General features: G+C 40.3%; 2 protein-coding genes across 2 annotated transcripts in view; one reads left to right on the plus strand and one right to left on the minus strand.

The window, feature by feature from the left end:
* CORIN (corin, serine peptidase) overlaps positions 1 to 23,087 on the plus strand; it is a 224,215-nt gene that overhangs the window by 141,407 nt on the left and 59,721 nt on the right. The window contains exons 9-12 of the mRNA XM_060091256.1: positions 4,358 to 4,465; positions 12,451 to 12,682; positions 15,814 to 15,959; positions 16,738 to 16,845. Of these exons, the coding sequence (XP_059947239.1) occupies positions 4,358 to 4,465; positions 12,451 to 12,682; positions 15,814 to 15,959; positions 16,738 to 16,845 (594 nt within the window). The remainder of the gene's footprint in view (positions 1 to 4,357; positions 4,466 to 12,450; positions 12,683 to 15,813; positions 15,960 to 16,737; positions 16,846 to 23,087) is intronic.
* Positions 19,270 to 19,647, minus strand: LOC132484562 (large ribosomal subunit protein eL31-like). Its single transcript, XM_060091245.1, has one exon. The coding sequence runs from the start codon at positions 19,645 to 19,647 to the stop codon at positions 19,270 to 19,272; it is 378 nt and encodes a 125-aa protein (XP_059947228.1).

Genomic DNA, 23,087 nt, shown 5'->3' on the forward strand with positions numbered 1-23,087 from the left:
GAGCAAAACAAAAAGTTGGAAGTTACCTACAGCTTAAAGGATCCCCATAGAATAATGCCAGATTGCCTAATTCACTGGTCCTCACAGCTCTGGTCAGCCAGAAACCCTTGCTTATGGTAAATGTAACTCTCATGCAACTTACACTGAAAAATCATCCCTAAGGGTGAAGAGTAGAGGTTAAACACTTAAACAGCATGGGCAGATTCAGTTAGATGTTTTATGGGGAAACACCAGGATAAAGAGAAAAGTGTAGCATATAGTATTCAATTAGAAATAACTGGCTTCTGAAATTAAATGTAACAGCTTCCTAAAATAACCATGTGCAGAGAAGCAGCTTAATGCCTCACATCTTAACTGGAGTAAAATTGCTTTACAATGGTGTGTTAGTTTCTGCTTTATAACAAAGTGAATCAGCTATACATATACATATATCCCCATATCCCCTCCCTCTTGCGTCTCCCTCCCACCCTCCCTATCCCACCCCTCTAGGTGGTCACAAAGCACTGAGCTGATCTCCCTGTGCTATGTGGCTGCTTCCCACTAGCTGTCTATTTTACATTTGCTAGTGTATATATATCCATGCCACTCTCTCACTTCATCCCAGCTTACCCTTCCCCCTCCCTGTGTCCTCAAGTCCTTTCTCTACATCTGCGTCTTTATTCCTGTCCTGACCCTAGGTTCTTCAGAACTATTTTTTTTCTTTTTTTAGATTCCATATATATGTGTTAGCATACGGTATTTGTTTTTCTCTGACTTACTTCACTCTGTATGACAGTCTTTAGGTCCATCCACCTCACTACAAATAACTCAATTTCATTCCTTTTTATGGCTGAGTAATATTCCATTGTATATATGTGCCACATCTTCCTTATCCATTCATCTGTCAATGGACATTTAGGTTGCTTCTATGTCCTGGTTATTGTAATTGGAGCTGCAATGAACATTGTGGTACATGACTCTTTTTGAATTATGGTTTTCTCAGGGTATATGCCCAGTAGTGGGATTGCTGGGTCATATGGTAGTGCTATTTGTAGTTTTTTAAGGAACCTCCATACTGTTCTCCATAGTGGCTGTACCAATTCACATTCCCACCAGCAGGGCAAGAGTGTTCCATTTTCTCCACACCCTCTCCAGCATTTATTGTTTGTAGATTTTTTGATGATGGCCATTCTGACTGGTGTGAGGTGATACCTCATTGTAGTTTTGATTTGCATTTCTCTAATGATTAGTGATGTTGAGCCTCCTTTCATGTGTTTGTTGGCAATCTGTATATCTTCTTTGGAGAAATGTCTCTTTACATATTCTGCCCATTTTTGGATTGGGTTGTTTGTTTTTTTGATATTGAGCTGCGTGAGCTGCTTGTAAATTTTGGAGATTAATCCTTTGTCAGTTGCTTCATTTGCAAATATTTTCTCCCATTCTGAGGGTTGTCTTTTCGTCTTGTTTATGTTTTCCTTCCAAGCAATATACTTAAATACACTTTAAAAAGAGTCTGATACTATCTGTGAAACCCCCAAAGAAAAAGTAAATCAAATAAGTGGGTTTTTTAAGTGTGTCTATTTCTGCCAGAAAAGAAAGCTCTACACTGATTGTTTTAAGTCCCAGTTTGTGTAGAAGCATCTCTCAGTGCAGGGTTGGTAATATCCTTTGACTTAAAAATCACTACATTTGCTTATAAGTGACCTTACCTCTTACCAACATAGCCTAGTTGTTAAGAATGTGGATGTTGCCGCCCAGCTGCCTGGGTTCAAACCCCAGCTCTGCCACCTACTACCTGGTTGACTTTAGGCCAGTAACTTAACCCTGTTACATTTCAGTTTCTGTGTCTGTAATCTCAGAATAATGATAACTGCTTCATAGAGATGGCACGTGGTGAGCACTCAATAAATGTAAGTTATTATCACATGGCTGCTATGTGAAAGCAAGTCTTAGGCTGTATATATTCCAAATCAGCTAATGAGATTGGTCACCAATAACTAAATTAGCTTTTTTTCATAGTGAATATTGATCATTCGGATGGCTTTAATGAAAACGCATTTCAGACCTAAAGGGAGAACCTTTTAATCACAGATTTAGTCCATAAAAAACTAGACAACGAGTGCTTCATTTTACCAGTTTTAAAATTCAGAAGGAAATCCCTTTCTAGCCATGAGTTATTGTGTGCATGTCAGCCAAGCAACTCCCTTTTGATCAAATAGTTCTTTCTCTCTACATAATTCAAAGCTGTTTGAAATAATTTTGGATTTTTTTTTACTAGCAGTGGCAGGATTTGAAAATACTTCCTTGCATGTGTGAGATGTTAGAAAGTCACATAATAAAATGGATCACAAAGTAAAATGGTAGCATCTTTATCCACTCTAACGAATTCAATATAATAAAAGTATATTGTGGTGCTGGGAATTTAGTAGCAAGCAAAACTGCTGATGGGGCTAGCAGGCTCCTGGGGGAGATAAGCTGATACAAATAATTGTGCTGGTCCTTGTCTAACTGGGGAGTGACCTAGGCCAGGAGGGAAATTCAAGGTGCTAGGATGCCACGTATTGGATGCATGTCCTGGGAAAGGGCCTCTGGGAAGCTTCCCTGAGATGGAGCTGTAGGAGCCACAATCTGAAGAATGAATGGAATTAACAAAGGAGAGTAGGACTGGAGAAAGAATTTTAGACACAGGGAACCGCTTGGCCAAAGGCACCGAGGTGGCAGGAAGGAGCAAGGTAGTTTAGAGTAGTGGGAGAAGGCCACTGCGTTCGGCGAGCTGAGAGTGAAGGGGAGCGAGTTACAAGCATCAGCCGTGATCGAAGGCTGGTTCTGCTCAGCCAGCCTGGGAGGGTGTCTGGGACTGCTTCTGCCAGGACTTGGGGCCCTATTCAAGATTTAGGCCATGACAACCCTCAGCCTCACTCTCAACCTTCCTGTTCAGTCTCCCTTAACCTCCAGTGACTCCAGCCTGTGTACTTTTTACTCCAGGCCTTTGCATATCCTGCTGTCTGCTTGGGAAACCCATCCTTCCCCCTTATCCCAACTTACCCCATGCACCTGAAAAACTCCTTTGAGAAGCTTTACTCTTACCGTCGTAGTTTGCTTTTACTGCTTTTTACATGTACCTTCAGTGGAGCAATGATCACGTGGCATCGTAAGATTCCGTTCATGACGACTTCCATAATTAGGGTAGAAATTATCAGGGTTTTCTGTCTTTTAATGCTCAGTGCCTAGCTGGTCACATAAGTGGTCACATAAGTGGTCACATAGTTGGCACTTAATATCGGCTGAAGTAATGAATGCATGCTGTCTTAATAAAATTTCTTCAAGAGACTAAGTTCATGGAACTTATCCTGGCTTACCTTGCAAAAAAAAGTTTGACCTGCTAACGTTAAAAAAAAAAAAAAAGGAGTGATATCTATTTTATGCAAGGCTGTGATATATAGTGTTTTTCATTAATGGTACTGAAAGGGAGAAAGAGTCCAGAATAATAAATATTATATTTAGAATTATAGATAAGATTATAGATAAGTCTTAGAAGTCTTAGAATTATAGATAAGATTATAGATAAGTCTTAGAAGTCTTAGAATTATAGATAAGAAAGTCCACTATAATAAATATTGTCTTAGAATTACAGATAAGAATGATTGTATGTATATGTATACTGTTATTTATATTTAAAACTGCCTTGCAAGATTTTCTAGGTTCCACATGACGTGTCTGAGTAATTGACTATAATGGGGGCGAGCTAGAAAAAGAACAGGCAGTAATTTATTACCTTATCCATTTAATCTACAAATGACCAGGAAATCAATGGGAAAATCAGTTTCCTCTCCACATACCTTAAGGAAAAGCCATTAGGTTGATGTTACTGTTGTCATCCATTTGGAAACAAGAAACCCAATTCTCAGATCATTGCAGCTAGGCCAGCGCTACTTTCCAAGGACACAGAAAATATGGATAACAGCTGCTTAAGACTTATGCCATGATAAAGTATCCTTATTGTATTGATGTTGATGCCTTATTTATTATTAAGGAAAGCATTTTCCTTAGAGGAAAGACTAGAGTTGGGATCAAATGAGTCTTAAAAATATTGGCCTTTCCCTCAAATCACTTGAATTTTATTTTGTCATCAACTTCATGCACCTATGTAAATATAAGATGCTCTCTTTTCCATTAAAAGCAGCAACAGATGATTTTTGAAGGATGGGTTGCCTCTTAGTTCTTTATTCCTACAGAATCTCAACATGTGTTCAAAATTTTTGGAGAAGTTGGAAGGAAATTAAAGTTGTGTCCTTCCTCGGTTCTGGATCCTTCAGATCCTAGTGCATGGAATTTATAGTTGCTGATGAAAGTAAATGTGCTTTTACCCTGTCTGTAGGTCAGACTCCGTGTCAAGAAGGAGATCAAAGATGCCTCTACAGTTCCTGCCTTGATTCATGTGGTGGTAGCTCTCTTTGTGATCCCAGCAACAGTCTGAATAACTGTAGTAAGTACAGTTGCTGCTGACAATTGCAATCACCACGTCAGGCTATGCATTCAGTTTTATCCTTTTGCATTGACATTAAAATGCTGAAGTGTGGAATCCCTCCAAAATATGCATATATATATTTCTCTTTTTTTTTAAAGGTTGCATGTGGTAGCAGAAAAGAAGCAAAATGGTCTTAATTAACTTAAATCATAAACAAATGTGTCATCATAAATGGGCTATAAATCCATTGCTTAATGTCATTGCCGTGACTTTCCACTCAGCGTCAGCTCCTATATATTATTTTCTTGGCTCCATCTGCAGGCAAATGCTATCTTTCTTCCTTTTTAAAGCCCAGCTTCAAAAATGGAAACTTTATCCAAGAAGTAAATATGAAGTTCATCTAAGTAGCCACATACAACTTTGGCGGTCTGTTCTTGTAATAAAATGTATTCTCACCCTTCCAGGAACTTTGCTGACCTATAATGACCTCGCTACAAATGGTGTAGACAGGTGGCTGTATCCAGACTGGCTTCAGGAGGAGGAATGATTAGGGGAAGATTGAACGGGCAGGGGTGGCAGAAAGACTCTCTCGGGAAATTTTAAATGAATTGGAAAGCCCCCGAAGACTGATTTCTAGTAATGGCTTGCTTACTTCTGGGCTCTGCTTTCACACTCCAGTCCCTTCTTTCACTTTTTAGAATTAATTTTTGGCTTCCCTGTCAGCTTGGGCTTGAGACTTAGAAGCAGGTCTGTCAGCTTTCAGTTGACAAGAAGGTATGACTTCTTAGCACAGATCCCAGCAGTGAAGGCCCCTGGAGGCCGGGAGGTTGAAAGACTGAAGGGTTCGGGTCCCTGGATTTGCTGAAGTTTTCAGATCCTAATTCTACTCTGTGACCTTTCTGGGTCAATGTAGAGCTTATGGGTGGCGGGTAGCCCGTACCCCTTAGGGAATATCAAGGGGTGAAAACAGTGGGCTGGATAGGAGTGTGAGGGCAACAGCCAATTAATAACCCAGACTAACAAGATTTTTTGTTTAATTTCACAAGCACTTAATAACTGTTTGGCCGAAAGCACAATACCCAGCCCTCCTCCATTTCCCATAGGAGAGAACAGTGCAGATAGATATCAGTCTGACCACTAAGACGCACTACCATTTTATTCACTCTAAAATGATTAAATATATGTCTGTGTATGTGTATATATGTATATACATATGATTTGACTTTGCTCATCTCCCAGTCTTCCCTGGAACTCTTTCAGAATCATTTTTTTTACTTCACCTTGAACTTGGGCTGTAGAATTTTGGACAGTGACAGTATTGTCTCAGACACGTGTATTTTATTAAAGTTTTGGGGGTTGTCTGACATGTAATGGCACTTACTGTTAGATTAAAAAAAGGTGAGAGAGCAATGTTAGCCTGTGTCAAATTTAGGCAGGGAGTAACCAAGTATATGTTATCCTATTTTCTCTATACTTGAAATATTTCAAAATTAAAAATATGTTACCACCTGTCCAAAAAAAAAAAAAAAAAGGAACTTGTAGGAAGGGCACTAGATAACTCAGCTTGTATGTATGTTGACTTAAAAAAAATGCACAATGTGAGAGTTGCGAGTTAAGTTTTATTGGGTAAAATGAGGACTGAAGGCCGGGAGACAGCATTTCAGATAACTCTGAAAAAAACAGGTAGTCAGGAATGTCAAAAGATTATTATTAATCAAAGAATACCAGATATCTCAAGTTAAGGAATTTAGCACTTTTCTATGTATGGGAAGATGCAAAAAGTCTTGGCTCCCTGAAATAATTCCTTTGATATGCACCTCAGCTCTCCGGGCCAGTATCCTGTGTTTTCACATCCTGAGTTTCCTCAGGTCTCACCGCAGGGAGTGGCTGCAGTCTGATGGCTGCTAGATGGCAGATATTCTTTTCAGCCCTGAGTTTCCTCAGGGCTCACCAGCTCACGTTGGAGGGCTGCAGTCATTGGTGACTGTGACATCCTTTGTTTATGGATATGGCAGGAAATATTCCATTTATCATGTATATTCAACCAGTATTTCTAGTGTGTCTGTGATGTCCCAGGCACTGGGATTGGGCACTGGGCACTTTGATGGCAATGAAGGGAGACATGATTCCAGCCTTCCTGGAGCTAACTTTTCAACAGTGGGATCATATGGCCACCTTCCCATTCATACATACAACTTTGGTTTTCTCTTTATGTTCTTCAAACACACTCAAACCGTTTCCCTAGCATCTCACTCTCTCATCAGCTTCCTCTTTCATCACAGATGTTCTTGCCACGTTCTCTCCATATATATTCAGCAAACATTTGAACACACCCTCTTCCGAGTATTAGGCATTGGGCTTGTCCTTGGTCTCCATTCCTTCTGTGTTATTAAAAATAAGTGTTGGAGAAAAAAGTACATGAGTAAACATTTAGAACTAAAGGTTGATGGAGTACTGTGGGAAACTTGAGGGGGCCCCTGAGGCATGACAGTCACACCCGGCTTCATACAGCCATGGCAATCATGGGCTCAGGGAGGTGGGGAGAGACCCATGCCCAGGAGCTGCTGTCTCTGCTAGGCACATAAGCAGTGTATATGCCTAACTTCCAGCTGAGAGTAAAGATGTTATTCCTTATTTTTCAAAGAGCTTCAGGATGGTGTGTGTCTACTTGGTTCTCTGTAAATATGGACAAGTATCATCTCCTCTCAGAAAACTCTTCATGCACTTGAAAACGTGATTGTTTAAAGATCTTTGACACTGTCAGAGACTACTGTTATTTAGATTCTGGAGCACGACTGAGCAGCCCTCTCTTTCTCTGGCTCCCTGCCAGTGGGGAATATGAGTTTGGAGAATGTGGACATTCTTTCCGGTGGAGTCAGCCTCTCACTGGAGTTGCTGGGAGGCTAGTCCTTAAAGATAATGGTTTTTGCCACCCCATAAAATATTATAATAACGTTCCAATGGTCCCTGAAGATATACTGGGTGGGACCCCGGCATCAGTATTTTAAAAATTCCCCAGGTGACCCCAGTGTGCAGCAAAAGTTGAGAATTATTGCTTTGTGGCCTGACGAGGCTGCTGGGATTAGTGACATCCTGAAATTGGGTGTGAAAAACAGTCTTCATGGTTTTCATATTTTTCAGTGGATAAGATCCATGGTTTATCTCAGATTAGCGGAAGTGCCTACAATTAAAAAAAGCCTAAAGAACACATCTCAGATGATATTGTGTATGGAGAGGCTTAAAAGTATCACAGTATCACCATATCCACTCCAGCCCAGAATCTTTAACATGTTTGCACCCTGCTGGGAGGCAAAATACGGACATGTCCTTGCCTTGGGGGGTAGGATCAGGAATGTTATTTCCCATCAGTCTGGTGTAGAGGGACTAATCCATCACCTGTACCTTGTAGAGTGCAATTCAGACATCTGGGGGAACCTGGCGGAGAGAGCAGCTCCTGGGCATGTCTCTCTCCCCACCTCCCTGAGCCCATGATCGCCATGGCTGTATGAAGTCCAGTATGACTGTCATGCTTCAGGGACCCTCCCAAGTTTCCCATAGTGTTCCATCAACCTTTAGTTCTACATGTTTATTTGTGTACATTTTTCTTCCAACACTTTTTTTTTTTTTTTTTTTTTTTGCGGTACGCGGGCCTCTCACTACTGTGGCCTCTCCCATTGCAGAGCACAGGCTCCGCACGCGCAGGCCCAGCGGCCATGGCTCACGGGCCCAGCCGCTCCGCGGTATGTGGGATCTTCCCGGACCAGGGCACGAACCCGTGTCCCCTGCATCAGCAGGTGGACTCTCAACCACTGCGCCACCAGGGAAGCCCCCAACACTTATTTTTAATAACAGAGAAGGAATGGGGACGAGTGACTAGCCCAGTGCCTGACATGCAGAAGAGGGGGTGTTCAAATGTTTGCTGAATATATATGGAAGGAACCTGGCAAGAACACCTGTGATGAAAGAGGAAGCTGATGAGACGGTAAGACGCTAAGGAAACTGTCTGAGTGTATTTGAAGAACAGAAAAGGAAAACCAAAGTTGTATATATGAGTGGGAAGATGGCAGTATGATTCCCCCCCACTGAAAAGTTATATCCAGGAAGAAATGAACAGCTTTGTTCTTCAAATAATTTCCCAGTGGTCTGTCAATTTCCTGCCCTCTCCTTGCAATCTCTAGGTGGAAGGAACAGATAGTATAGGGGTGTGGTCAACAAGCCATATGCTGTAATGATTAAGGACTTCAGTTCTCAGTATCAAATAGTAGATGAGAGGAACAACCTCTTTCTAAAAGCATTCCCAGCTAGTAAGTGGAAGATAAATGATTGAATTCGAATATTACCATTTGGTAACCAGGTGAATTAACAGGGCAAAGCACTGAGCATGGACATACAGCTGTAGACATCACAAAAAGAAATCAGACGGATGTGTCTTCTGATAAAAGAACCTAGAGTCTTGCCAAAGGGATGAAGCCTAATCAGCCCCCTGGCTTCAGCTGCCAGTGTTCAGGGGACAAGGGGGACAGGGGAAGATGTTTCACCTCCCCAGGAGTGTGCAATCAGCAAAATCCAAACTCTGGCCCACTCTACAGGTCAAGTCCCCAGATTCTTCAATAGTTAAACATTAAAGAAAAATAAAGAGATGGAGGGGAGGGGGAACATAGATAGTATAAGAGACTTAAATTTGGTTTTCAAAAATGGGTAGCCAAACTGTAGTATGTAGGATGTGGTGCACACTTATGTAATAAAGCTATGAAGAAGAGCAAGGAAGTGATGACTCTGAAACTCAGCATTTACTTTATGGGGGAAGGAGAAGGTCGACATAAGACAGGGGATATGGAAGGGTACATGGGATGTCTGGCAGTGTTCAATTGCTTGACTTGGGTAGTAGTTATAAGGGTGTCCACCTTATAATAGCTCTTCAAATTCTAAAAAATAAATAATAATAAAGAGAGCTTTAAAGTTTTGACACAAAGATGAATCTCGGATATATATGCCAATGGATGTTGGAAATGACATTTTCTCATGTAAACGACCATCAATCTAATACATGATTTCCATTGGTTTCAGGTATTGCATCATGATGAAGATGTAACATCGTTTAGTTAACAGTCCTTTCTTTAGGTTGAATTTATCAAATATTGTTTCAGACTTTGAAAGGTGGGCTATCTTTGAGACTCCATCAGGATCTTTTTTTCTACAGATATTTATTAAACCTCATCTATCCTCAGGACGCCATGCCAGGCACTGCCTCAAGCTCACACTGAATTATACAGCCCTGCAACAGCTAAACGTCCCCACATGTTTGTGACGTGATCGCCCTCTAGTGGCTAATGTCAATCAGGCTTGTCAGTGAGTCTACTGCTTAAGATATAAAAGTTTATTGATACCATAAGTCGTAGAATTTGAGGTTGCCAGATACTTGAAAGTTTCTCTTGCTTAGCACTTTGTGAAGAATGCCTTTATGAAGGAAACAAAACAACCTCACCGCATTCAGTAAAGATCTCAGGATAATACATGATCATAACGTAATCCTTTCATCTCCCCTGACTCTGAGACACTTAAAGCCTATATCTTATCCTAAATCAAAATCGATACATCCCACATATCAAAAGAGAGAAAAGTTATGCATGTGATATGCCTATTAGTCATCTCAAGGAAACAAACTGATAAAAAGTTAAAACTTGATAGGGTAGTTGAGGAAGAGAGAGAAAGAAAAGACATCTACAGGGAAAAAAAGACTGCATCAAAATATGTGTGAATGATCCCATTTTTGTAAAATTTTAAGTATATTAAAGAAATTAAGAAAAATATAGAGTGTGAGCTGCCTCTACTGATTTGTAAGATGGTTGTGACAGGTAATCAAGCAACAAAAGCAAGCTGAAGAGGAAACCCATCTTTTGGCATTGAGGGAAGTTAAGAGAGAGGGAGGTGGGGAGATGAAGAGCTTTTCCTATATGCGTCTTTGTATTGTTTTCATTGTTATAAGGAATATGAATTTTTTATGTATAATCTGAACTCAGAACATTTCAGTGTTTCTCCTCTTTCACAAATCAAAGAAGTGGTAAGCTGAACCAACCCCATACCTCCTCTGTCTCTCTTTCTTCTCTCCACCCTGTAGGCATCCTCAGGATTATGCCAGCTTTAGAGTTTTACTCCTTCCTCAATAAACTGAGAGTCTTACATACTTGGTCCGTGAAATTTTTCCGTCTGGCCAATATCGGGCTCCTTATCAGCATAATCTCTGCAAAGCCCTCAGACTCTTTAAATTAAGAAATAGTCCCAGAGCTGTTTTAATATTTCCCTGCAGTCCTTATTGCTAATCTGTTTGCCTGCATACCATTTCCTAGTCAAATAATTAAATTTAATTTGAATAATTACTCTTAATAAGGCATGAAATCTCTGGTGGACCTGACCTGATTCTACCAAGACACTCCCTTGATTTCCCCTCTCCTCTGGGAATGAAGCACGTCCACCACAGACAGAGAGGGGACAGAGAGCCTTTCCACCGCATTCCCCCACACCTGCCCAAACCCCGCTTATCCCGGGAAGGCTTCCCAAGCTGCTCCTATCCACTCTGTCTCTCCGGGCTCTAGCATTTTGTTCAGTCCCACTAGCCTAGCCTGTTCATGTTATACCACAGCTACCTGCATGTGTCTTTCTTCCTCTGGAGACTTAGAGTGCTTCAATGGCAGGGACTCTGTTTTTCATTATTTTCATTATTTTTACATTTTACATTTTAAAGGATAGTTTCTGATGCCTCCCCCCTCCTTTCCTTCCTTAATTCTCACACTATGCTTGGTGCAGACTTTGAGATCAAGAAATAAGTTCTCCAGGGAACTATATTCAATATCTTGTAATAAACTATAATGGAAAAGAATCTGAAAAAGAATTAATTATATATATATATATATACATACGTGTGTGTGTTTATGAATCGCTTTGCTGTACACCAAAAACTAACACAACATTGTAAATCAACTATACTTCAATTAAAAAGAAGAAATGAGGTCTCATTTCACAAAACTCTCAAATTGTATGGGGAAGGCAAGTAAGTAAAGAATAGAGCAGAGGGCAATGAGTGCATGGCATGCACACCCTGGAGATGCTCTGGAGCTCAGCGGAGACCTACTAGGAGTGGAAGGGGAAGAGTGGTTGGCCAGAAAGCCTTCCTGGAAGAGGGGTTTGTGCTGAGTGCTGCAGAACAAGGAGAAATTAGCTTAGTGGGCAGGATGGGGAAGGATGATTCCAATCAGCAGTTGCCCTGTGTACCTGGCAGCTAGAACCATGATTGCATTTGAGGGGTGATTACAAGTGTGTGAAGGAAAGAAGGGGATAAAAGCTAACAGGACCCACAAAGGACGCGTGCAATTCTTAAAATGTCTGGTGTCACCAAGGAAATATTGCTGGCGAGATAGTCATGGGTGATGAGGCTGGAAAGTTAGGCTGTGATTTGGAGTGTGAAATAGCCTTGGATGCCAAGCTAAAGGGTTAGGGGTTATCTCATTGGCAATGGATATCTAATGGATCTCAGCCTCCTCTTGACCTGAAATTGTATAGCCTTATACACTGATCAACAATAAAACGTATAGAAAAAAGTCATCTAATTGCCTATTTAGCCAAATTCATTGATTTTTTTAAATGGCTATGAAGGTGGTGGGGAATACACTAGTTTAGAAGTAATGGATAAATCAGAAGACAAATTAAAGTGAGTAAAAGGAATCAGATAAGTGGAGCCGAGGGAGAAAAATGAGAAAGACTTTCTGAAACATGCATTCTGGACAGTGTGCTAGCAGCTCCATATACAGAAATGAATCTTGGTTTGTCAAGACACTTCATTAACTACACTATTTACCTTTTGATGGCAATCTCATATACTACTTACATCTAGTCTTAGCTACTTCCAAGAAAGGATAAGATAGATTTTAATTTTGTAAGATACTAAGAAATTGTTTTACATGTGAAATTTAAAAATATATGTATCTGTATGTGTTTTTTTTTGTTAGGTCAGTGTGAACCAATTACGTTGGAACTCTGCATGAATTTGCCCTACAACCATACAAATTATCCAAATTACCTCGGCCACAGGACTCAAAAGGAAGCATCCATCAGCTGGGAGTCTTCTCTTTTCCCTGCACTTGTTCAAACCAACTGTTACAAATACCTCATGTTCTTTGCTTGCACCATCTTGGTACCGAAGTGTGACAAGAATACAAGCCAGCGTATCCCCCCTTGCAGGTAATACAGTGGGGTCTCCCCCAGGCATCCTCATTTTCCCTCAAGGGGAACCAAGGGAATGAAGACATAGTTTGAGTTTAGACAAAGTACATACTTTGCCAACAGGTCCTGCATTTAACAAATTACCTATTTAAAAAGTAAAGAAGTAGGAATTCTAAAATGAATATCTGAGTAAGAATTCATCAGTGAAATACCAAGCAAGAGAGATATGAACTGCCTTTGATAATAATTCATGGACTTTAATCAAATAAAATCACAAGTGTTTCATTTTGTTGGATCAGGAAGCGGCTTTTAAAATGTGAGTCAGCAGTAGGGGTGTGTCTCCCTATTTCTCTGGCAATGTTGATGTATTTTAAATGCTGCCTTCTGATAACATCAAAAGTTAGGAGACATTACACAAAGAGTGGGCTGAAGGAGTCATCACACCAAACTCAGGATGGACGGGGGATGGACATTGCTGTTTTTCTACCTGGTTAGATGAAATACAGGATGGTTTTTCAAGAGTGTGGCTTGAATTTAGGATATGAGTGATGCCCTATGGGTTAAGATTATTACTCTGGTGTCCACCTCCTGATTCAAATCCTGGCTCTTCTGTAGCTGCTTGTAGCCTGAGACAGGTTCCTCAGTCTCTCCCAGCCTCAGTTTCTTTACCTGTAAGATCAGGATAGTGGTGGTGGTTGGGTTGGGTGGTTGTGAGATTAGATGAATGTACATAAATGTAAAGTGCTGTGCATTGATTGTAAGCCCAGAATAAACAAAGCTCTGATGTTAGGACAGGAGCACAACTAACTGCTTTGTGGCAGTTTGGTCCCTCTTCTATGCTGTGTGTTCAGGGTTGTAGTCAGAGAATGTGCACGTACAGGGTGGCTGTCACAGAGGTGAGGGCTGCTTTTCTCAGGGCTGTTTTCCATCAAGGGGTGAATACACAGATATGCCTGCCTAAATGTGAGTGGTAACTATGGAAACCATATGTTGGGATCAGAAGTCACTCAGAGCTTTAAGAAAAAGCAAGAATATCAATACAGTGGACAGATGGGAAAACAGTAAATTATATGCCAGATATCAAATGGATGACAAGGTAGGGCCATCTATAGAGTTGGGACAGGAAGCAGGAAAATTTAAAAATGATTTGGGGGAACTAAACAAATTATACAAATAGAGTAAAATTTAATGTTGGCTGTGCAAACATAATTCTGAAAATTTCTATTAAATGCCTTTTAAAGTATCACTAATAAAACGTCTACCAGTTTTATGTTAACAAGTTATTTATAAATCTTATTCTACTTTTCCTAAGCAAGGTTGATGATAGTGAATAATTACTTTCAGTAGTACTTAACAAATTCTTGTATTTGAATTTCTTTTCATATGTGTATAAGAATTTCCCTATTGCAATGTTCTCTGGAACACATATCCACATATGATTGATAATTTTAGGACTTAGGTTTCATATTAAAATGCCTAAGATAAGACTGATCCTGAAATACTATTCAATAACCATTTTTGAATAAGTGTTTAGAATAAACATTTTGAATCAAGTGTTGAACTTCTAGACACTTTAGTTTTGTTTCTTAGGTTTACACATACACGTACATCTTTCATTTTCAGTGGCTATCAAAGTGAGTTTTACATTCTGATATTTGTAAGAAAAATTTGGGGATTATGACAAGAATAATATACTGATATGCTCATGGGGTAACACATAAGTCCTTTTGCCAAGCTTGGTTATTGATCTTAATATTCAGTTTTTAAGCTATGAGTTGGGAAAAAAACTAACATTCTTGAGCCCTTAAAATGTGCTGAATACTTTAGGGTAGTTCTCATCCTCAAAATAACCTTTTAGGATTGCTGTCTCTATGGCTGAGCACCGCACAGATTATTATAACAGGTGTGCGATGGAGTTGTAGTCCCACATATTGTATTTCCATTTTATAGGAAAAAAAAGTGGTAGAGTCAGGCACTACCTGACTTCCATCTAAATTAGGTATCGTTTGGTTAATTTAAAATATCAGCAGCAATTGAGTTATATACATTTTTACATTAATCTGCAACAAAACTATTCAGTCCAACAGAGAGTTACTAAACCCTGTTGAGCTTCCCATTTTTGCAAACCTAATATGAGAATGCCATGGCTTTGTCTTTGCCCCAAATTCCTAGGCTAAACCAGCATTAAGTTATGCTCTATCTTAACTTAAATCTAGACAGACTTAAATCTAGACAGAGCCTTTTCTGAAACGTCTCCATTCAATTGCTAACCATTCCTTACCTGTTAAAATTACCTTAGTGGTTTAAAGTTTGAAACTTTTAAGAAATGAGAATGTATTTAAAGCGAAATAAAAAATTTGCCTAAGAACTTACTTTCATTATGTCTACTTAAAAAAAAAGTTCGTAACTAATTTCTTGGTAATACATTGAGGCAAACTGTTTTTTTCTTTCCCCGTAGGAAGTAAAGCCATCTTCTCTGAGACATGCTGATACCTCAATTTAAAAATATTCTGGTACAAATGAGATAATACACATAAAAGCACCTAGTACAATGCTTAGTGTGTCTTTTCTTTAACAAAGACCAACAAACTTCATTTTTACCAACTTGAGCTCAACACAGATGGGTTTGGTGTAAGCTGAAGTAATAATGCCTTAGGTAAGCCAGGTTGGCACAGGAAATGGCTCACATCACAGGGCACCACAGGGGGCTGAGGCTGAGGGTGTTGTATAGATTCCATGACCTTTGGTGGCAGACTGTCCAAGTGATTTTGGGGGCTTCCCTGATTAAAACAAAAAACACTGGAGTGTGTCTGCCTGAAAGACAGAAGAGAAAATGAGAAAGACAAACTGGAGGAGGGAATCCGTGTTCTGGGAACATCTCTATTTCTATTTCTGCAATGGAGTTTCTTTTGGTGAAAGTATGTTTCTGGAATGTATCCCCCTTGTAGCGATATTACTCAATTTGGTTTCCCAAATATCTATTATGTATATGTGCATTCATATATATACATTGGTACGCACACACACTGCATACACACACCACATACACATGCCAACCCATAGCCATACAGAATTAAAACCCTACATAGAGGCCTAACATCAGGTGTAGCTGTTTCTGCTTGTAATATTTTGTCTTTCTCACTTTTTAGAGCTCTGTGTGAGCATTCCAAAGAACGCTGTGAGTCTGTTCTTGGGATTGTGGGCCTACAGTGGCCAGAAGACACAGATTGCAATCAATTTCCAGAGGAAAATTCAGACAGTCAAACCTGTCTAATGCCTGATGACGATGTGGAAGGTTAATTTTTAAATTAATTACAATGGGGTACCTAACATGGATGAATATATCAGCTACTTTTAGAAGTTTCTTTGTTGTTATTGTTTGTATTTAGTTACCAGTAGAAAGGCTGCATAGGTGGTGAATCTATAAACTTGATTACATTGAAGAATTTGATACCCATCTGTTAGACATTGTCTTCATTTAAAAAATAAATTGCAGAGATGACTTTAATTCTCTAGGTATTTATTTTAAACACACTTAACTCACAGAGTCCATTATATATGGATGCTGCTTTTATACTAGGGGCCCTGTAGGTAATGGTGAAGATCAAGCCTTGGTTCCTTCAAGTGCAAAGCATTCAGAGACCTTGGCAATGTAGGATAATCAAGTAGAGAAATGGAATCAAGGACCTGCCCACTAGGTGGAAAGATTAGGATGGGAAACAATATGACACATTAAAGGAAAGCCAGCTGGGTAGTTGGGAACATTGACTTCATAGGACATTTCAGGCTCCAGCAATTGTTAGGCTGTCCATTCGGAAAGGGAGTTAATTGCTGGAAAGCATAAAGACACAAAACAGCTGATCTGAAGAGGTGATGTCAAGGATGAAGGAAAAAGATGCTGATAGGCAGACAGAAGAAAGCCAAGTAAACTTTGACCATTTCAGCTTTGTGAAGGACCATCCTTATGTTCAGTGATAACTTCTCCACAACATCCCACATGTAAATGGATAAATTAGCTGATGGTTCTGGGTTTTCTGTCTGTTGACAGTAATATGGCCCACTGCTTTTAACAGAATGCTCACCTAGTCACTTCAAGTGCAGCTCAGGACGGTGTGTTCTGGCTTCCAGAAGATGTGATGGCCAGGCTGACTGTGATGATGATAGTGATGAAGAAAACTGTGGTATGTATGTGAGATGGCACTCTTCTTGAATGTACACTAATAACTGGTTAGGATAAGGGATTGTTTTAATATATGTCCATTGTTTACTGATAGTTGTAAGTAGTGACTAGGATTGAATGCTAAGGCATTTACTTCTTAAATTATCAAATGGCAAAACATGAATTATAAGTGCTTTTCCTGTTAATTCCATTGATTTTCCCTAAATTACACTTCTGTTTATAACCTTGATGACATATGTGCAAACTCTTAGTAAAAGAAGAAGCTCTTCACAAATGTAAGAGATTATTTTTATTGAGAGATTCTAAAGCAGTTGTCATCTGTTTTAAAGTCAGAATAATAGTGTCCTTGCCTACAATTCCCATATTCTTAAATAGGCATCTAGATACACAAAGACAGAGTGCAGGCTCTAAAATTCAAATTTAATTGGGATTTATCTTCATGCCCTCTCTGATTTTTGTCTCTGTCAGCAAAGGATAAAACTCTTCCTGACATTTCTGCCTTTGAACTCCAAAATCACCAATGGAAAGGCCAGAAATGCCAATGGCAATTTAAGTGGAGCTAATTCCCATTTTATTTCCCTGCAAACCTTTGTACTTGTAACCTCAAAATGTGTCAGGGAATAGAAAACAGACAGTGCTCTTTACTAAGCAACGTTTTAGAGTAAAGTAAAATGATTGAAGGGCTACCCAAAGAATAGTTTGGTTATGATTATTTAGCTTGTTCTGCTTAAAAAACCTGACGCTTTTTGCCATTGAAAGCACATGAGGCAATGCATCTTTTGAAATCATTTTATTCTTTTGGCCTTTGAGGGATGAAATATTGCCTTGCTTCCCAAAATGAGTTTTCCATAGTAGACATTGCCCTTCTGGTCCAGACAAAATGTCACAGCAATCAACTGAAATCCTATCAGCTACTATAAATATGGATAAGTGCATCTTCTAGAAAATTAGAACTGTCAGAATGATGGTAATTTTGTTAGGGAGGAACATACAGTGTTTTGAGAAGCTACTGTTGTTTGAGGTCTGTATGTAAAGAAATAAATCAAAACTCATTTAATATCCCTTATATAAATGATTTATTAAGAATCTATTGGGGGCTTCCCTGGTGGCGCAGTGGTTGAGAGTCCGCCTGCCGATGCAGGGGACACGGGTTCGTGCCCCGGTCCGGGAGGATCCCACATGCCGTGGAGCAGCTGGGCCCGTGAGCCATGGCGGCTGGGCCCGTGAGCCATGGCCGCTGGGCCTGCGCGTCCGGAGCCTGTGCTCCGCAACGGGAGAGGCCACAACAGTGAGAGGCCCACGTACCGCAAAAAAAAAAAAAAAATCTATTGGATTTTTTCACTACACTATGGCTTTGATGGGTTATGGTATTCTGAGATGCAAACTAAAATAGATTATCTTAGATTGTCCAAAGAGGTTACATGATACTTCCTTGGGTGGCTAGACCGAAATTTGCAGTAGGGGAATTTGAGAAATGTAAAAGCTTAGTCTCAAAGAGTCTTATGAAGATTAAATGGTCTGAGTTCTAGAGTATATTCTGTAAAAAAGAAATTTAAAGCACTATAGGGTACAAATGATCCTAAAATGTTCAGATTTCTAGTTAAGTAATGAGTTTTTGTCAGTACTTTAATCTCACAATGAAAGGCTCACGAGAACTATCGAATAAATTGTCTAATCTCTATAAATCACTCAAAAGACTGGCGATGTTATTGAGAGTTCTGGTTAAGGAAAGTTAAAAGTCAGTAATAAAGTAATACATTTGGAACATTAATTGCCCCAACAGTATTAATCTATGAGAGAACTCTCATTAAGTTTTCCAAAGCAACTGGGCCGCATGCACGCGTTTGAATGGGCATGTCCCATGCTCTGGGAGAACACAGCAGTTAAAATCAAATGAAGAAGTCACGCAGTAGAGGAAGGCCCAATAGAGGGCTACTGGGAAATCCTCGGATTCCCATTTTGCCTACTTGCTCAGTTTGTCCCTCTGTTTCCATGGGCGTGGATAGGCATACCATCTGGTCATGCAAACACCAGCTCCAGCAAAGCTGGGTTTCACTCCAAGCTTCCTGTCTTTCTGATTTATTCCATCCATTGTGGAGTGGAATGCACTTAAATGCTTGGGCTTTACTGAATGATGTAACTATTAACTATTCACTTTCACACATCTGCAGCTCCTCCAAAATTTTAACAACAGTATTGGGTTTTCCCCTCAAAACAGTACGTCTTTAATTTAGTTATAAAATAATTGATGTGTTGGAAATTCACGCTGTTTCTCTGACACTTCTGCAGCAGGAAAACATGGAGGTCAAAGCGCACCATTTGTAAATACACTTTTAAAATACATGCGTTAGACATTTAGCAGTAAGTAGTGTTTGTTTGTTTGTTTGTTTTTGGCAGTTCTATAACCTTATTGGACAATCAACAGTTAGTTCTCCTCCACATTAACTGTCTGCAGATTTTTGAAAGTGGCGAGAGGTGGATAGGTAACCAACGTATAGAGCTTGTTTGGTGAATCTTCATCTTCATTACGTTTTCTGGGCAACTGCACATGGATATGGTATGGGACATTCCTTATTCCATTGGCCCAGACAGATTTGTTGAGCCTGGTGTCAATGCATACATCTGGAAATCTCATCTCCTTCATGGCAAATATCCAGATTTCTTTGAGTGCCCTAGGGGTGCGCTTCTTGAAACCCACTGCATGGATGCACTTGTGAATGTTGACAGTGTTTTCTCTGGTCACCACCTCACTGATGGCAGACCAGCCCTTCTTCTTCTTGCTTCCCTTCTTTGCGGGAGCCATCCTGCTGGGCTGGGAGTAATGTTGTTCTGAAGTGTCTCCTGCTCTTGTGGTAAATTTTTGTTGTTGAAGTTGTACTGATTGTATAATTGTTAGGGTAAACAACAGTCGGAAGTATTGTCATTATTAGAAATGTTTTCAGCAAGTGTTTGGAAGAATTATGTAAACATGAACATATCATTCCAGAATTGCTTCATGGGAGAGAAGTCTAAAAGATAGGAGTGATTTACAGAGTCAGTACTACGTCAGTACAGAAGCACTTCCTTGTCTTAAAGTGATAGTTTGTCATTAATTGAACATCTACTGTGTAGATGAAGCTGGCTGTAGATCTAGCAACTGGATGAAAGAAGCTTATTTTCAATCTAACATTTACCAAGCATTGATATCTAAGCAATGGAGAAAAAGGTGCAGATCTGGGCAGAGAAATGAACAAGAGGGCATAAAGGAAAGGTGAGCTAAAGAAAATAACAATGAGATTATATTTCTGAGCTTTGCCTTCATGCTATAGATATGAGTTTGTGAGACTGAAGTTAGCTTTTGCTAGGCCTATGTCCACAATTGGATGAGCTAGCTATACCAGCAGGAACAAGGTGGTACCTGGTCTGTGATGGGAGCAGCGAGTCTTCTCAATGGGTCAGTTAAATGAGAATATAGCTCAAACAGTTTTATTTATATCTCCTGGAGAAATAAAACCCTTCATTACATGAATATAACATCACAATTACTAATTGATCACTCTTCTACATAAAAGGGTATACAACATACAGAGAAAGATAGACAACAATACAAATGCGAGTGTCATTAAGGACCTTTCTGTTTATCTTCAAATAATTAAAAACCATTTCATCATCTATCTTTGATCTCCTCTTGGGTGATAGATAAAATGCAGTAAAATCTTTCTTTATAACCTGAACCTCTTCTTGGAGTCAAAACCCCTTTAGGCTGTGTTTAAAGCCTCTGGCTCTGATATTTATAGGTTTTACAGCTTGATTTTAACAGTTTTCCAAAAGACTTTTTTTCCCTGTTTGGACTCCTTAATAGTATTTGTGTATTTCTCACAGAGAAGGACTTTACTGTGTGTGTGTGTGTTTTTTTTAAATACTCCAGAGAGCCAGTCTCCATGCCTTCATGTCTCTTTGTCCCTTTGCTTGTGGAAGAGAATGATTTCCTGCTCTGTGACTAGAAGACAGAGTGAGGGTCATTGTGTTCATCTCATGTCGCATACCCACAAATGTACTTTCAGAAGGAGTCTTCGTATTGATCTCTGATCACATTTAATCCTTCATGCTAAGGAAGAGACATTCTCCTTCCCTTTAGATATTTTGCTACTTGGCTAACTCTTCGCTATCTCATTTGGTGTCTTGGGCAGGCAGCCTGGAATGGTAGAGTGCTCTCTGTAGACCTAGGCTTGGATTTAAATCCAGACTCAGCACTTAGAGGCTGTGTGACTTTTGGCCATTCACTTAACTTCTCTGGGCCTCAGTTTTCTCACCTGTAACATTTAGAGAAGAGCACTTTATCCCGCACAGCTTGGAATGCTTATAACATGCCTTACTCAGTCCTCAAAGCCCACCTGCCATAGTGCTAAGAAATCCAGGAGGCAAGTCCCCTTACAGGTCACCTCAGGGATCTCCCTTGAGGGAAGGAGTCCTGTCTAGCTTGGTATTATCTCTGAAAGACCAAGGTCTTATTTATGGCAGAGGAGGGCAGACTGGCATGTCACGTCCAACGCACAGGCTGGGCAGAGTCCCTGATTCACACAGTGAACATGGGAATCCGGGTGGAACCTTGTCCTTGAGGTAGTGCTTGTTTTGGTGGTGGATGTCCTCGTCTCCAGGATTACGGTCACTGAGGGTGGCTCCCACCCTGCAATTTAAAGCCCTTTCAAAGTCTTCATCCTGCCTCTTCACAGGGTACTGAGACAGCACGTCTTGAAGCGGATGATGTGAAGATGGCACCCCGAAAAGGGGTGTGACTAAGGAATTGGGAGGTCCCCTGGGGCTTTCTGGTCAAAGATGGGAGCTCTGTGACTTGTGCTGGTGTTGTTGCCCCTGACGGTTAGGCCCAGAGTTCAGAGAGGGAGGCAGCTCCTTTGTTCGGGCTGCTACCACAGATGCTGCAGCTGTTCTTTGAGATCTGGGCTCCATGGCCCAGGGTCACAGGCTCTGGAGGGGCCGTCACACCTGCCAGGCCTGAACCTCACTTCTCAGCTCCCTTGATTTGCTCTGAGGTCGCATCCACAGCCACTGGGGCAGCTGCTGGCCGAAGACGAGCAGCTCTACCCTGACAACACTTTATTTGATGTAGCTCAAGTTAGCAGCCCTGATGAGTGGACCCACTTACTCTGTACTGGCATCACTGAAAGCTTCTTAGAGTTCAAGAAGCATCTGCTTTGAGGTGCTTTGCCTTCTTCACCTATCATGACAACTGTTTTGATAGAGAAAATAGGTGCCCCGGTTCAGGTGGGATCTGCCTCTGACAGGGAAGCCTGCTTCGCAGAGATTTTGTGAAACTGAGAGAGAAAGTGAAGAACCCAGCGTTAGAACGCCTAGCGCACTTAGGGTTGACAAACCATTCTGCTTTGCCCAGTACTGAGGGGGGTTTCTTGGAAGCAGGGACGTTTAGTGCTCAAACCTGCAAAGTCCCAGGCAAACTGGGATGAGTTGGTCACTTTAGCAATACACGGTGGCCTCTGTGAGTGGGCGTAGCCATTACGTCTGTACGGGGGGAGGTGGCAGTTATTCTGACATCAACAATTATTTGGTTTCATAACCTACAGCTGCATTAAATATCCCATCCTATCCATACCTAGTTTTAATTTTTAATGGAGTCATAGCCTTTTCCTTTTAAAGCATACACTTAAAGCATAATTACACCAAAAATGTCACTTTAAAGAGAGAATGATTTTTTTCACAAAATCATAGTGGTATCTTCCATATGACTCATGTCTTGACCTTTTCATCCTACTTCATTTATGTTCATCATAACTCCACAAAGGAGGCATTAGGCCACGCAAACTTTTATTAGAAAAGAGAAGATACAGAAGGGAAATTACTGCCTGTAGAGTACTCATTTTTTCTTTATAGCAACCCTTTGTAGCAGGCGTTATTATTACTGTTTTAGAGATATGGAAACTGAGGTTCAGAGAAATTAAGTAACTTATCCAAGGTCATACAGCTAATGAGATTAGAGCTAAGGTTCAAATCCAGATGTCTGACTCTAAGCTTTGTTTCCTTTGCTCTTACCCCTAATGCATACTGAGGACAGCAACTAAAGGCTTGAACCTGCTTCCCTACTGGATCTTTATAAGGCTGGAGCAATCTATTTATTTTCTCTAAATCTCAGTTTCTTTACTTAGAAAATGGTGATTGTAATTCTGGCATTGTGGTATTACTGTAAGAATTAAAACTAATATCTAGAAGGTGGATTTATAGTGGATAATA

The sequence above is a fragment of the Mesoplodon densirostris genome, chromosome 1 (genome assembly GCF_025265405.1).
Source record: "Mesoplodon densirostris isolate mMesDen1 chromosome 1, mMesDen1 primary haplotype, whole genome shotgun sequence".
Lineage (NCBI taxonomy): Eukaryota > Metazoa > Chordata > Mammalia > Artiodactyla > Ziphiidae > Mesoplodon > Mesoplodon densirostris.

What these genes read in the sequence shown, in the direction of transcription:
- LOC132484562 (XM_060091245.1), bottom strand. Translation starts at nt 19,647, where the DNA reads ATGGCTCCCGCAAAGAAGGGAAGCAAGAAGAAGAAGGGCTGGTCTGCC.